At 42.6% G+C, this 16,414-nt stretch overlaps 1 protein-coding gene across 1 annotated transcript in view; it reads right to left on the bottom strand.

Annotated features, from left to right (window-relative positions):
• The window catches only part of LOC134601735 (uncharacterized), a 43,946-nt gene extending 37,060 nt beyond the window's left edge, over positions 1 to 6,886 (bottom strand). Inside the window, exons 1-5 of the mRNA XM_063446239.1 lie at positions 6,630 to 6,886; positions 5,265 to 5,418; positions 1,895 to 2,161; positions 1,526 to 1,732; positions 671 to 883 (exon numbers count right to left, since the gene is read on the bottom strand). Of these exons, the coding sequence (XP_063302309.1) occupies positions 671 to 883; positions 1,526 to 1,732; positions 1,895 to 2,161; positions 5,265 to 5,418; positions 6,630 to 6,886 (1,098 nt within the window). The remainder of the gene's footprint in view (positions 1 to 670; positions 884 to 1,525; positions 1,733 to 1,894; positions 2,162 to 5,264; positions 5,419 to 6,629) is intronic.
• Between the last annotated feature and the right edge of the window lie 9,528 nt (positions 6,887 to 16,414).

Below are 16,414 nucleotides of genomic sequence, written 5' to 3' on the forward strand. Positions count from 1 at the left end.
TCAAGTAATATTCAAACTATCCCCATGCCTCAACTTGGTGTTGACTGTGAGCGCTTCCCCAGTTCTTAAATGCATTGACATGAAAAACTGCTAAGTTTAGTCACAAGACGTCCAGATCATGATGTGATAGGTGGTAGGCTCATTTCCCTTTATCTACAATATATAGTCTAGAATTGCTATACCTGAAGTCGGGTTATTAAGCAGACATTTCCCAGGCAATTGTCCCAGTCAATTTAAATATATTTTAAATAGGCATCCAAACCTTGAATGGATTATCAAAACCAATCTAAACCTATTGTCATCTGACCACATCCTTCCTTTCATGTTAGGAAGGCAAGTATTAGGGCAGTATTGTTGAAATGCTACATTGAACTTTGACATAATAAAAAGGGGTCACATAGGTGCACTTTCGCATTTCACATGACAACTTTATGTTTAATGGGTTTTGAAATTATTTTTAAGAAGCCATATTTTGAAAAAATACTTGGTGCAAATGAACACCAGTTGGTGCTACAATATAACTTATTTGGATTACACATTTCCTTTATGAAACATTATTCCACTCACATTACATTAGGGAATACAATCATGTGAGATCAGCAAAGACTTGTATTTACAGAATAAGAATACCAATTTTGATGTAAAAGTGGGAGCTACCATTTAAGCCCACCTGATTTCCATCTTCTGTCGCTCTTGTTCCCGATTGCTCATGTACCCTACCATCCCAGACACGTGAATGATTTTCACTGAGCACACAGGCTGCATGCAAGTTCCACATGTTGCTCTGATTACTGCTTGTCAGATCTTGGTAGGTGTCAACTCTCATGCCATTCTCCCTGGACAGAGAAGGGACCATAGAATCTTCGGCTGAGCCTGATGAATCCTTGGTACATAAATGCAATACATGGAAAGACGTGGTAGCTTATAATAACAATCTGAATTACTTAGAGTCAAAGATATTTTGGCATGTTGCTTTGGGGGCTACCTAGTTTGTTAAATAACTATACTTGCTACAGGTTATCTCGCCATAATGACTTAAGACAAAATGGGCCATTTTAAATTATTGATATTGGAAATTGTAATGTTATAAAGTAATGCATATATACATAGTGAGACTGAAGCAATAACATTGTTATTTTTTTCAGTTTTATTCATATTACTATCAGGACAGTCAATATTGAGGTTTTATGTATTGACATTTAACACAACAACAACTCTTTTTCCCTTTCCTATATTTTAACTTGAAAATCCAAATGTCAGTGGGATTTCAAATTCATTACAAAGAAGAACACCATAACAAACCTTAAATTAAAAATATATATATATATATATAATAGATAAACACAGTCTTATGCCAGTGCCTAACTAATAAACTAAGGGCTACAGTGTTAATGAGTGTAGCCTCCCTTTAATTTCTAAGTAGCTTTTGTGTGGCTGACGTAAACCATCTTCCATTATATTTTTTATTGTTCCAAAAACATTTGTTTGACTTTGAGTTATGCTTATTCTTCATCTATCCCCTCACCTCCATGATGCTAAGTGTTGCACTTTCTTCAGACAGCTCTTCACCCTGGCTTAGCAAGACATCGCCGTCTACCACAGCTCTGTCTGTCACTATGACAACCACTCTCCTTACCGCCGACAGACCTGTATCCTCTTTACTAGGGATCAGCCCACCAATCAGATTATCAGCAGCTTCCAAAAATGTCATGGCCAGTTTGCCTGCAGAGTCCTTAATATGCAGGAATTATAACAGAGATTAGCATTTAATTATCATGCACTTGTACTGGTTGGTGATATCAGTGCACACAGTCATAAAGGTTTTAGACTATTGGAAATGTGGAAATTGAGTCTGAGAGAAGAAAAAAAAAAAAAGCAGATCCGCTTCACTTGCCTGTTCTGTGGTTGAATCTTCTGATGAATTCTCTAGCAATTGCATTGATGTAGCTGTGACTTCCACAACTTCCCTTTCAGTTTGACAGCCATCTGTCTCAAACTCATCACTCTCTGAGGTTGGGGCAGGAACTAGTTTCTCATCTGGTTTCATTTTGTGGATTCCTTCTTTTTCATTTTGAATGGAGGCATGCTTTACCTCTCTCCTTGCACAAGGTCCTCCCTTGATCTCCTTCTCCTCCGTAAGATGGACTAGTGTGGTTTCAGGCTGAGCAGAGTAAAAGACAAACAGAATGCTGTGATAATAAATACAAATATTTAACTAGCATCATTTATTTATTTATTTATTTATGTGCTAAAAATTACAAAAACAAGAAATATGCTATGATAATATTGCAAGTTCTGTCCAATCATAAAAGTATAAAAAAAGTTACAAAGACAATTACATAGACATAACATTTTACGTTTTAAGTGATAATTCAAAATTCAAAGGGAATTTCCAATTTTGCTATTTTGACCTTACATATGAAACTCACTTTCAATTCACTTTGAACTCTCACTTTAGTGAATAACCATGTGAGTGTACAAAACATAAGTTACACCTGTTCTTTCCAATAGGTTGACGAGATGTCCCAGTGTAGAAAATTGGGAAGAAACCTACTAAAGGTACACTGTTGGCACTATAAGCATTTAAGCTCAGTGAATTGGTTATAGCATAAAGCACAAGCAGCCGCCTTAGGGCGCACCGGCCCGGGGGACACTAGCATGGAGTGACCGGCAGGAGGTAGGCGCACAGCGCTCCCTCCTGCCAGGCACTGTGTAGCATGGCCAAGCAGAGCTGTGCGCACCGCGGTACAGGAACGTCTGATTCCTGTACCCGGCCGGACTGAAAGGAAGTGCTCACTGAGAGAGTACTTTCTGTCAGTCCAGCCAGGTACAGGAGACTGAAGCTCCTGTACCGCGGTGTGCACAGCTCTGCTCGGCCACGCTACAAGGTAGGAGACACACCAGGGACAAAGGCGGTTAATGAGAGGGGCACTAAGGGGGAGGGAAAGAAGGAACACTATCATGGGGGGAAGGAACACTATGGGGGGAGAAGGAGCACCATTGAGGGGAGGAAAACTATGGGGGGGGGAGAAGGAACACCATGGGGGGAACGAAACCTATGAGGGGGGAGGAACACTATGGGGGGAGAAGGAGCACAATGGGTGGGAAGGAAAACTATGGGGGTAGAAGGAGCACTATGGAGGGGGGGAGAAGGAACACCATAGGGGGGAGAAGGAACACCATGGGGGGATAAGGAGCACTATGGAGGGGGGTGAGAAGGAACACTATGGTGGGGGTGAGAAGGAACACTATGGTGGGGGTGAGAAGGAACACTATGGTGGGGGTGAGAAGGAACACTATGGTGGGGGTGAGAAGGAACACTATGGTGGGGGTGAGAAGAAACACTATGGTGGGGGTGAGAAGAAACACTATGGTGGGGGTGAGAAGAAACACTATGGTGGGGGTGAGAAGAAACACTATGGTGGGGGTGAGAAGAAACACTATGGTGGGGGTGAGAAGAAACACTATGGTGGGGGTGAGAAGAAACACTATGGTGGGGGTGAGAAGAAACACTATGGTGGGGGTGAGAAGAAACACTATGGTGGGGGGGAGAAGAAACACTATGGTGGGGGGGAGAAGAAACACTATGATTAGAGTGGTGGTGAGGGAGAAGAAACACTATGGTGGTGGGGGAGAAGGAACACTATGGTGGTGGGGGAGAAGGAACACTATGGTGGTGGGGGAGAAGGAACACTATGGTGGTGGGGGAGAAGGAACACTATGGGGGGAGGAAAACTATGGGAGGGAGGAAGGAAAACTATGGGAAGGGGGAAGGAAAACTATGGAAGGGGGAAGGAAGACTATGGGAGGGGAGGAACACTATGGGAGGGGGAGGAACTCTATGGGGGGAGAAGGAGCACTATGGTGGTGGGGGAGAAGGAACACTATGGTGGGGGGAGAAGAAACACTATGGTGGGGGGAGAAGAAACACTATGGTGGGGGGAGAAGAAACACTATGGTGGTGGGGGAGAAGAAACACTATGATTAGAGTGGTGGTGAGGGAGAAGAAACACTATGGTGGTGGGGAGAAGGAACACTATGGTGGTGGGGAGAAGGAACACTAAAGGACATGGAGGGGAGAATTGCACACAGGGGGGCCTGAGTGGGGAGAAAGACACACAGAGGGACATAATGGGGGCCGGGGGGGGGGGGGGGAGAAAGTCCACAGAGGATCTGGGGTCTGGGGATTGTCTGGGGAGGGTCTGGGGATGAAAGCTCCAGAACCAGGGGCCTGTGAGTGGAAAAACAAAGGGGCTGGGTGTGAAAGAGACACAGATGGGTTGGAGAAGAGGAAAAAGAGACACAGAGGGCCTGGGGGGAGATAGATGGGCTGGTGGTGAAAGAGAAATACACAAAGGAGCTGATTAGAGTAAAAGACACAAAGGGACTGGGAGAGAAGGAGACACACAAATGAGCTGTGGAGAGTAAGAAACATAAAGGGGGTTAGCAAGAGATACACAAGGGAGGTGTAAGACACAGAATGGGGAAAATCTGGGAGATAAGACACTAAAGGGGTTAAGACAGTTTTAAAAGGGGTTAAGACACAAAAGGTGGGTTAAGAGGCACACAGGTGAAGATGCTTTTGGGGGAAGGGGCTCCAAAATCATCTTCGCCTGTGTACCCAAAAATCCTTGCACCGGCCCTACATCTAGAGTGCTCTGACATTAACCTTCCATTAAGTTTTAAACCATTTTTGGTCAGTTCACTCAGGGCCAGTGCAAGGATTTTTAGCTACACAGATGAAGATGCTTCAAGAAGTAAGCGGCTGGAGGGGAGCGTAGTGCGCTTCCCTCCTGCTGGTCAGCCTAACATTGCGCCCCCAGGGCCAGTGCGCCCTAAGGTGGCCACCTGGGCAGCCTTATGGTAGCGCCGGCTTACTATTAAATGAGTTGCCCTGGCCAGCCACAGACCAGATCCCACAGAGTTATGGCTAATGCAGAGACTACTCATTTCCTACTAGCCATACCAGTCCATACCAACAATAGGTGCTGTGATACGTTGACACGTATCACAGCCACCCATTGCTGCTCATGCTAATGCTTCCTCATTAGATCAAGCAGCACAGAGGAAATGGGCTGCTGGGGACTCTCGTTTAGCATCATGACATTAAAAACAATTTAATACTGAATGCATGGATGGTGCCAGGGGACTCCAGAAATTATAACATCTTCAATCAGATTAAGCAGTTACAGTGCCTACGGTTTAAAGACGTGGTTTAAGCTTTGAAAATTGAGACAAAGATTGTAGTTCAGCTGTCAGCTTACACCTTCTGAAGCCACAGGTCCAGTATGGCTGCAACACTTCAAGCATTCAGAATGCAACTCCCATGAAACCTCCCTGGTTGTCTGGATAGTGCTGCGAGTGGAATCCTCACATCCAGTTGCTGTTTCAAAATTCTGTGTATATTCATCCTTCATGCTGTGGCAATAAAAATAAGACAGGTAAAATGCCAATCAGGCCACAAGGCAACTCTTATGAGGCACTTGGGAAACAAAATGCTATATGCTCCTGAAGCCCATACATGTTATTTCATATTAAGGCATTTCGGCTTAAAGGAACATTTCCATCCCCATAACAACTTAAAGGAAAACTTAAATAAAAATTGAGTGGGTGATTACAATTTTAAAATTTTACAATTTTCTTTGCGTCTCACTCTTCTTTATTTCTTGTTTTGTTTGCACATGGGAGCAGAAACTTTTAACTTATTTGCCTCTTGCGGGCGGAAATGAAGATGATTAGATGTGCAACAATAAGCACGTAAGGATTCAACTCCCCCAATAAAAGAGCATTCGTTTTTGATTATCTCAAAAAAGAACGTATACAGATATGTAACGTACAAGAAACACATTGAATGTTGAACACATTTAGAATACTAAATTGATACCCTCTAGATATTGTAAGATAATTTCAGCATCTTTAGAACATTAAAAAAGGGGAGTTACAGTCCTAGCCCACCTCCAAGAGGTAGATGAGGAGGGAAGATACGTCATCATAATTTGTGATATTGGAGGTTTTAGATATACGGTACTTTAGTAAACCTATATGCACCTAATAGTGATTGGGTAGACATGTGATTTACTGAAAATTGTAAAGAAGCATGATTATTTATTTATATTTTTGCTTAGTTTTGGAACATATATGTGTAACTAAGATGTTTATTGGTAATTCAATATGTAGTCAATATTAGTAAATCAATATATAGCCACAGTGGATCTATCAATTCTTGTCCAGTGACTTTATATCAATAAGAATTTTATAGGCATAGTGAATATACACTGATCAGCAACAACATTAAACCACTGACAGGTGACATGAGTAGCATTGATTATATCATTACAAAGGCACCTGTCAAGAGGTATAAACGTATATAAGCTATGTATTGCCCAGATCACTTGTTTGAAAACCTGGACATTGGTATCAAATGTATGTAACGCTATAGCTTGGAACATAAAGTTCATCTATCATCTGCTTTGCGTGAGGTTTTTTTTTTTTTTAACCAAATTATTTCTTAAACACTGCAATACATCTGCATATACACATCAATAAACATAGATCACTTTCCATGTACAGTATTGTTGTTTTAATAAAACAAAACTTTTTGAAGTTTGCACAGTGAAATTATTTCTTACCCTGCAATATTCTTGTGACTCTTTTGTAATTCTGTTTCACTATTTTCGAGTTTTGATGAAGGATTATTATTATTCGATTCAATATTATTGTTCGATTCCGTGTTGAGACTGCCTGGTGTACTTTTTGTGTCTACCTGATGTAAGATGTTCTCATTAGCACCATGAATCGTTCCCATTTTTGCAAGTCTGGATTTAGCTCTGCTGACTTCTTCCTTCAGAGACATGAGGCTTCCAATCAGACTGTGCGTAGCCTCCATGACTGTAGAGGACAAATGACTAGATGGTATCTGTATAAAACACAGATAAATGTATAACTAATTCCACCAGGTCAATTGTCTATTAGTCACCATTTAGAGCTCTCACAATTAGGCAATTAGTAAACTAACAGTATTATGTAGTCCAGTATACATACAAATATTTTTAATTTAATAATAATAATGATATTTAAATATCCACTGCTTGAAGAACACCATTCATACACTCTGCACCTAAATGTGAGTTTTATTGCCAAGGAGCTCTGTGATACATTATTAAATGCAAAATAATAACTCATTGTAGTAAACAGAGCACTGAAGGGGGTGAGAAATGTAAACAAAGACACAAAAGGTGGAGGTAATTCCAGGCAAAGTGCCAAATACCCTAGGTAAGCTTTTGATACAGACTATGGTTCTAATTTAGTAGAACACAATATAGTCCCTGCAGCAACCACTTTCCCAATGAAACAGGTCTCAAACACAAACTGAAAGTAGAAGTTCACTTACTATTTCTTTTTCCATGCATTTTTCATTAGGGATCTCATCTGGATGAATTGTATCCTGTATTGTCAAAGCACTTTTTGGGCTCTCTTTTTCAATCTGCTCAGTAATATTTTTTCCTTTGCTGTCTGGTTCTTTTGAAAGATCTGCTCTCTCAGTTTTCTCCTTTGCATAATTAATGTCTTGATATGATTGAAGGTTGTCCAGCTTTATTATGTTCTTCTCATGGAGGTGTACATCGTCTTCCGAGTGACCAGCATTTTTAATTACCACTTCTCTAGGTATTAAAACTCCATCCACTTGATCTTTCAATGCATATGTTTTTACTGTCATGTGTGATGTCTCTTCATGATCTGTATTTGGTTTTACATCATACATCCTTTCAGTTTCCTCCATTTCTTTTTTGGCAGTCTAGGGGAGAACAAATATACAATAATTATACTTCCTTTAGTAATGCAAATTACAAAATATAAAATATAAAAACAGTAGGAGAGCGCTAAAAAATATATACAATCTCAACCTCATCCATGCCACCAAGACTGCCGCCTGTGGGGGCCTCCTGCTCTCCACGGATGCCGAGAAGGCTTTTGACAGGGTCGACTGGCAGTTCATGGGTGAGACCCTGCAGGCAATGGGCTTTGGCCCCAACATCCGAACCTGGATAGAGGCACTATATACGGCCCCGAAGGCCCGCCTGAGAATAAATGGCGCACTGTCCCCAGCCTTCTCGATTAGCAATGGTACGCGACAGGGGTGTCCTCTGTCCCCCCTCCTGTTTGCCCTCACGCTAGAGCCTTTCCTGGCGGCGGTCAGATGGGATGGGGGTATTACAGGGATAGCGGTGGCGGGAGAAGAACACAAGGTAGCTGCCTACGCTGATGACCTGCTATTTTTTGTTGGAAACCCGACAGTGACACTGCCCAACCTGCTTCAGGCTTTCCGAACATACGGAGCATTCTCCAACCTACGACTGAACACGGATAAGTCTGAGGCGCTGCCCCTAGAGCTATCTCCGGGCCTGACGGCCCAACTGAAGGCCAACATTCCTTTTAGGTGGTGCACGCAGCACATTAAATATCTTGGCATCTGGCTGACGAGGGATCTGACCAGGTTGTTCACTGAAAACTTTCTTCCCCTCCTGAAGACATTAGCCGCGTATATGAAAAGATGATGTGCGACATGTGTATCCTGGTTTGGGAGGATAAACGCGGTGAAGATGAACTTCTTGCCGCGGCTCCTGTACCTATTCCAGACAATTCCCATTCGCCTCCCCAAGACCTACTTCAGCTCCGTGACTACGGCTATAAGTCAATTCATATGCCAAGGTGGAGTGGCTCTGCCTTCGATCCAAGCCTACTACCAAGCAGCGCACCTCCTGCGGGTAGTGGACTGGCATGTGCCCGACACCGACAAGCAATGGGTCAGACTGGAACGTGCTCAGGTCAAGGAGCGCTTACCTTGGATTACGTGGCTACTGAAACCCACGCAGATGAGTGAAATCCGGACGCACCCGCTCATAGGGGCTACCCTCCAGGTGTGGTCCAATATACGCTACAAACTCGACCTTACTACTAACCCGACCCCGCTGTCTCCAGTGATCTATAACCCTGAGATTGTGGGAGGACTGGCACCTAGAGACGTCTGGGGAAGCCGGGCAAACCATATCTTGGGGACTGGTGCGCTGGAACACAGCTGAAACCCCTTGAAGCTTTAACCTCCCTAGCACCCCTTACGGGGTTGGCCCACTTCCGATATCATCAAGTCCGGCACTATTACCAATCCCTTCCAGGTAAGCGGCTGGTTCACAGGGAGAAGACCAGCTTCGAGACCCTCTGTACGGAGGGAAGGCACCTATCGAAGGGAATCTCCACGCTGTATTCCATGATACTGACGGCTACCAGACACCCCCCGGCGACATACCAATCTAAATGGGAACAGGCCACGGGTGTCGCCCTCTCGGACCCCGAGTGGGAGAAGATACATGTCCTTACGCATCAGGGTACAACTAGTGCAAAGCTCCAGGAGATGAACTATAAGCTCATGACTGGATGGTATAGGACACCCCACCGGCTTTTCCGGATGGGCCTGCTGACGACGGCCAGATGCTGGAGATGCGGGGCGGACAACGGCACAGACCTGCACATCTGGTGGTCATGCCCGCCTATAGAGGCCTTTTGGCAACAAATACACGCGAGACTACGGGAGATTCTAGACTCAGACATACCGATGCAACCCCTGCCAATGCTCCTCCACCATACCACGATGCCTCTTGGTGCGTACAAGAGATCTCTCACGCGACACTTTCTGAACGCCGCCAAGAGTCTGATCCCGGCCCGCTGGAAGTCAACGGCTGTACCGACAATGGCAAGCTGGATGGAAACAGTGATAGAAATATACAGCATGGAGAGCCTCACGGCGGACTTGAGGGGGACGGGAGAAAAATGCACCCACCTCTGGGCTCCCTGGATCGAATACATGGCTCGTAGGCCGGCAGGGCAGCGGGAGTGGGGGACCAAATAGACGGGTGACCGAAGATACGCGCGGAGCTGGGACATGGGTGGCTGGGGGGCTGGCGGATGCCCCCTTCTCCCTCCCCACTGTAGCCGACATCTCTCCCTCCCCCACCCCCCCTCTTCCCTTCTTGTCCTTTCCCCGCACCCATGACGGACCTTCTCCACCACCGACCCCTTGACGGACTACAGGTGCGCACAATTTATACAGAGCCAGGAACTCGAACACATACACGCACATAGACCGTACACGACAGCGGTTCTACCCTTACGTTAGGTCAATCACACGACCCAGACAAATACTGAGGTTGGGCATAGGCCATTCAGACTAGCCCCCCTTGACCCAACCCCCCTTCAGGGGGCCGCCCAAGACAGGTTATAAAATTCTAAGAGCGCAGTTGCGCCTGTTTGTTTAATCCACGTAAAGGGGTTGGAAGTGAGGCTACAACCACACGGAAGTGAGTTGGGTTTGCAACGTGGGATATACATACCCTGGAGCTCGTGAGCTTTTATGCTCTATATTCTCTGCTTCCAAGCATTCAGGGCTTTAATGTCAACCATGGATGACGAAAGCTTGCATTTTACCCTAACAGTATGTCTGACTTACACAGCCCACTGTTTCTACCTCGCCCTTGTTTTGTTTCCTTCAACTAAAAATGAGGCTTGCCTACTCTCTTAGGGTTCATGCATTTACAATTTATTGATGATCCCTATTTATTCACTTCCCCTCGTGTATTGACCATTACTGTTCATTCCGCAAACGTTGTAACAGTACCACTGTATTGTCCTTTGTTATTTCATTCCTACCTCAATAAAAACACAGAATGCTAAAAAAAATAAAAAAAATATATACAATATTAAGTTGTCATGAAATAGCAAGAAAGTGATATAAATGATCAGCAGTTTTGAGAAAAGGTTAATTTGCAGTGTCCTCCAATCCAAATCCATTGACACAATGTATCTCTACATTCAAAGTGATGACTTCCAAATACACTAACACAATGTGGTGCTCGTCTCCGAGTACCACAATAAAAGCGTATATGCAGGCAGATAGCTGGGTAACGTTACCACTCCGTTCAGGTGTCGTCTGGGACTCTCTCTGGGGTGTAAGCCGAAAGGTGATCCTCGGAAGAACACCAAACCAACGTGGATTTTATTGTGATACTTGGAGATGAGCACCACATTGTTTTAATGTATTTGGAAGTCATCACTTCAATTGAATATAGGGACAACAGTCACCAGGAAACCCTGTTATACTCAAGCATGAACAACTGTCTATTTTTGTATTACACCAAAAATATCAATTTACCTGATACTATAGCTCTTATTCCTATTGTGAGGTAGCTTAGGACTAGAAAATCAACAATAGTAACATAATATAATACAAAAAACTACTCCAAAAGCTTCAATTTAGGATACAGTATTTCAATACTAGTAAAGCTTTTTTGAACTACAGAAAGTAATGTGCTGAGACAGCTGTTCCCTATTCTGGCCCTCACCCAAAGACTAAATATATAATAAGTCCCTTGTTTGCCAGCTTTACTGCACCCTACTGCCAGTTATTCAATCAGTACATAGCATAGAAACAAAGGGGGTAAAAGTAATACGTAAATTTAACAAGGTACTTGACGTGCGTTTCCATGCCGGAAACAACACCTTAGTTCCAATATAAATGATCAATTGTGGAAACATATAAACTCATAATTGCATTCATATAAGTACACAGGTGTAACGAATGCTGGTATTTCAGATACCCGTTCGTTCGTTTCCTCCCGAACTGCTAGAGGCTGAGTGATTATAGCTCACAGTTCGGGTGTTGAGCCGAATGTTCTCCAGAAGAAATACAGCATCCAAGTCAATTCACCAAGCAAATCAGACGGATACCCAAACATCAGCCTAGACTAGATGAAGGGTACAACAGGAATGAATTTATTCAGGCCAACTGGCAAGTCCTCATGCACGGGGTTTACAGTGACATATACCAGGGGAATTCCCCACTGCACCTGAGAGGGGACTATGACAAAATACATACTGTAAGTACATTGGCTCTCAGTTCCAGGACACTCCCACATAAAATAGGATAATCCTTCCCCTGTGCTTGTACTAAACTCTATCTCCAGGCACAAAAAACATACATTTCAACAAAACCCAGAAAGTAGCTTAAAACCCGTGGAAACCCCACAAAAGTTATATCCCCTCATATCCCCGATCTTGGGGACCAACATATTCAAAAATCACCCAGATCGGTTTAGGGGTTCAGGATTTCCATGGAGGTCATAATTTGACCAACCGCACACAAGATCCTATGCCCAAAATTGTTCCACAGTTTCAGAGGTAGCGGTCAGTCCATTTAGGGAAGCCTAAAAACCGAACAAATTCATGAACTGTTCCCCTGGCTCATGGTGTTATGGGCAAATGCAAATATTGTATTTCTCAAACTGTGTACTTTGTCTTTAAGATATATTGAAATGGAACATATTGTTTTTCATACAGGTTTCTTTAAGCAATAACCTTTTACCTACTTTCAGTGCATAATATGTTTATGCCATTTTGTCCCAGACTAAATACAATAACAATAATGCATACAAGCTTCAAGGCTATGCTACGAATCTTTCAGTACATAATATATTGTGGTAACCCTAAATATATAAAGATGTTCAGACTTTAAGATGCCATCTTGTCCTAAGTCAGGGGGGTGGTCGGAGAAAAATCAAAGTTAACGAACTAAGTGTGTGATTTCTTCACACCAGGCTAGATAATTCCTTTGTAAAACCATCCTCACATGATGTATTTTGTGTTGTTTGCTACCCTAGCTCAAGTCACGTTTATTTACCCTTCCTCCTATATATAATATGGAGTTTATTCACAAAACTAAAAAATATAGAAATATTGAATCAAAGTGGCAAAATAAAGGTAACAATTACCAAACTCAATTGTAGTCTCAACTCAGCTATTTTACTGTCAGTTTTGCCATTTGGATTTCACGTAGTTCCCTCCAACAATCTTCATTGCATTGCAGATTCGGGACAGTGTGAGTGGGCAACATGAACCATGTCACAAGCAACATAATGGTAGGGCCCAGGACAGACATGCTTCTGAGCGTATATCACAGGTTTCTGGACAAGCTTACTAATTATTAAATTCAGGTGTTTTAGCCTTACCAATTGCACCAACAACAGTATAAACTCCAGCAGATTAAATCTATGTAGAGAAACATTGCCAGTAAATTGGTCATACTGCAAAGCCCAGTGAGTTTAAATGAGGTACTGTCTTAGGATGTGACCTTTGCCACAAGTCAGTTTGTGGAATTTCTAACCTACTAGATCTCCTAGGTTAACTGTGAGTGCTATTATTGTAAAATGGAAGTGTCTAGGAACAACAACAGTCCATTCATAAAGTGATAGACCACAAAGACTCACAGAGCAGGTTATCAAGGGCTGAAGCACATAGCTCAAAAAAATCATCTATCATCTGTGGCATCACTCACAACAGAGTTTGAAACTACCCATAGACTCAACATCACTATAACAACTGGGTGTTGGGAGTTTCAAAAAAAGGTTTCCATGGACAAGCAGCTGTATACAAGTCTCAAATCAACATGTATATCTTTCATTATTCTCTTCACCCTCCCACACACAGGGTAAAGGAAGACTTAATGCTTAAATTTATATTTAGTGCTTACTGGCTGAGTGAGGTTCTCTCCTAGCCTGTGAGTTGAGTGTCTTTTGAGGCTTCTTTTCATGTATGCTTCTTCCACTTTCACTTTTAATGACATTAGACCTGCTATTAGGGTTTCTGTTGCTTCACAGATCACAGATGTGGCAAGCTCATCCGGAGATCCCTAAAAAACACCAATGTGCATGCCATCACGCCACTGAGTAAATGTATAGTATAGGACTACTGAATCAAAGACACAATTTTACACGGTCTTAAATAGCCAAATATATATATTAAAATATGTAATAGTTCAAATCTCTTTATATATTGTTGTATATATACCGAGATATACTTGATATATTGTTGTATATATACACCATCCTGATGAAAGTCCACAAGATGGACTGAAACGTTGATCTGTCTTAAACTATTGGAATAAAAGTTATATTTTATGGAATCCGTGAGTGCCACCAATCATTTTTTCTATTTGGATATCAAAGCCCTGGTGTTGCACCCGGTTTTGGTTACTGTGGAGCCTGAGTGCAAGGTACTGTTTTACTTATATATATATATATATATATATATATATATATATATATATATATGTTTACAATGTAATGGCATAGCAATTCAGTTCAAGTTCAGTTCAGTTTCACATAGGGTTTTTATTTCCTCTTCCAGTCTGTCTTGATGATATCAAGGAAAAAAGAAAAGTCAGCGAGCAAGGGGCAGTGTCCTCCTCTAAACAGTATGTTCCAGACTGCTGCTAGCACTACACTGCGTGCAGAATTATTAGGCAAATGAGTATTTTGACCACATGATCCTCTTTATGCATGTTGTCTTACTCCAAGCTGTATAGGCTCGAAAGCCTACTACCAATTAAGCATATTAGGTGATGTGCATCTCTGTAATGAGAAGGGGTGTGGTCTAATGACATCAACACCCTATATCAGGTGTGCATAATTATTAGGCAACTTCCTTTCCTTTGGCAAAATGGGTCAAAAGAAGGACTTGACAGGCTCAGAAAAGTTAAAAATAGTGAGATATCTTGCAGAGGGATGCAGCACTCTTAAAATTGCAAAGCTTCTGAAGCGTGATCATCGAACAATCAAGCGTTTCATTCAAAATAGTCAACAGGGTCGCAAGAAGCGTGTGGAGAAACCAAGGCACAAAATAACTGCCCATGAACTGAGAAAAGTCAAGCGTGCAGCTGCCAAGATGCCACTTGCCACCAGTTTGGCCATATTTCAGAGCTGCAACATCACTGGAGTGCCCGAAAGCACAAGGTGTGAAATACTCAGAGACATGGCCAAGGTAAGAAAGGCTGAAAGACGACCACCACTGAACAAGACACACAAGCTGAAACGTCAAGACTGGGCCAAGAAATATCTCAAGACTGATTTTCCTAAGGTTTTATGGACTGATGAAATGAGAGTGAGTCTTGATGGGCCAGATGGATGGATTGGTAAAGGGCAGAGAGCTCCAGTCCGACTCAGACGCCAGCAAGGTGGAGGTGGAGTACTGGTTTGGGCTGGTATCATCAAAGATGAGCTTGTGGGTACTTTTCGGGTTGAGGATGGAGTCAAGCTCAGCTCCCAGTTTCTGGAAGACACCTTCTTCAAGTAGTGGTACAGGAAGAAGTCTGCATCCTTCAAGAAAAACATGATTTTCATGCAGGACAATGCTCCATCACACGCGTCCAAGTACTCCACAGCGTGGCTGGCAAGAAAGGGTATAAAAGAAGAAAATCTAATGACATGGTCTCCTTGTTCACCTGATCTGAACCCCATTGAGAACCTGTGGTCCATCATCAAATGTGAGATTTACAAGGAGGGAAAACAGTACACCTCTCTGAACAGTGTCTGGGAGGCTGTGGTTGCTGCTGCACGCAATGTTGATGGTGAACAGATCAAAACACCGACAGAATCCATGGATGGCAGGCTTTTGAGTGTCCTTGCAAAGAAAGGTGGCTATATTGGTCACTGATTTGTTTTTGTTATGTTTTTGAATGTCAGAAATGTATATTTGTGAATGTTGAGATGTTATATTGGTTTCACTGGTAAAAATAAATAATTGAAATGGGTATATATTTGTTTTTTGTTAAGTTGCCTAATAATTATGCACAGTAATAGTCACCTGCACACACAGATATCCCCCTAAAATAGCTATAACTAAAAACAAACTAAAAACTACTTCCAAAAATATTCAGCTTTGATATTAATGAGTTTTTTGGGTTCATTGAGAACATGGTTGTTGTTCAATAATAAAATTAATCCTCAAAAATACAACTTGCCTAATAATTCTGCACTCCCTGTACAAACAGCTAGACCAGGAGCTGGCAACCTCTGGCACTCCAGATGTTTTGGACTACACCGCCCCTCATGCCTTACCAGCATTCTAGCTATAAGACCATTAAAAGAGATGTATGTAGGCCAAAACTTCTGGAGCACTGAAGGGGCCTAACCGTGAGCTAGACAGACAAACTGCTTTCTGTAAAACACCAGGGAAATACGGCAGCTCAGACTGAAGGGATGATTATCAATCAGTACCTAAAGAATTTCAAACTGCCCTGTCATTGGTTTGGCTTTTTTTTGCTCCCTGTTTTTATTTGGCCTCAGAGTCCCCCGAATGTATTTTTTTTCACCTTGTCCCCCCTTTGCACCTTATATTTTTGTTATTTTGGTGCAAGATACTCATCCCAGCCAATGCCACCTTCCTCAGCCTGGTAGTTATGTTGTGTCTCTGCATTCCTCTACCCTTCCTTCTCCATGGGAGTTAGATTTAAGCTCCAATAGTTTTGGGACACTCACGAAATCTAATCGTATTCTGGTAAAAAAAAAAAAAAGTAAGATTTATTTTAAGA

This window comes from Pelobates fuscus, chromosome 3 (assembly GCF_036172605.1).
Source record: "Pelobates fuscus isolate aPelFus1 chromosome 3, aPelFus1.pri, whole genome shotgun sequence".
Classification (NCBI taxonomy): domain Eukaryota; kingdom Metazoa; phylum Chordata; class Amphibia; order Anura; family Pelobatidae; genus Pelobates; species Pelobates fuscus.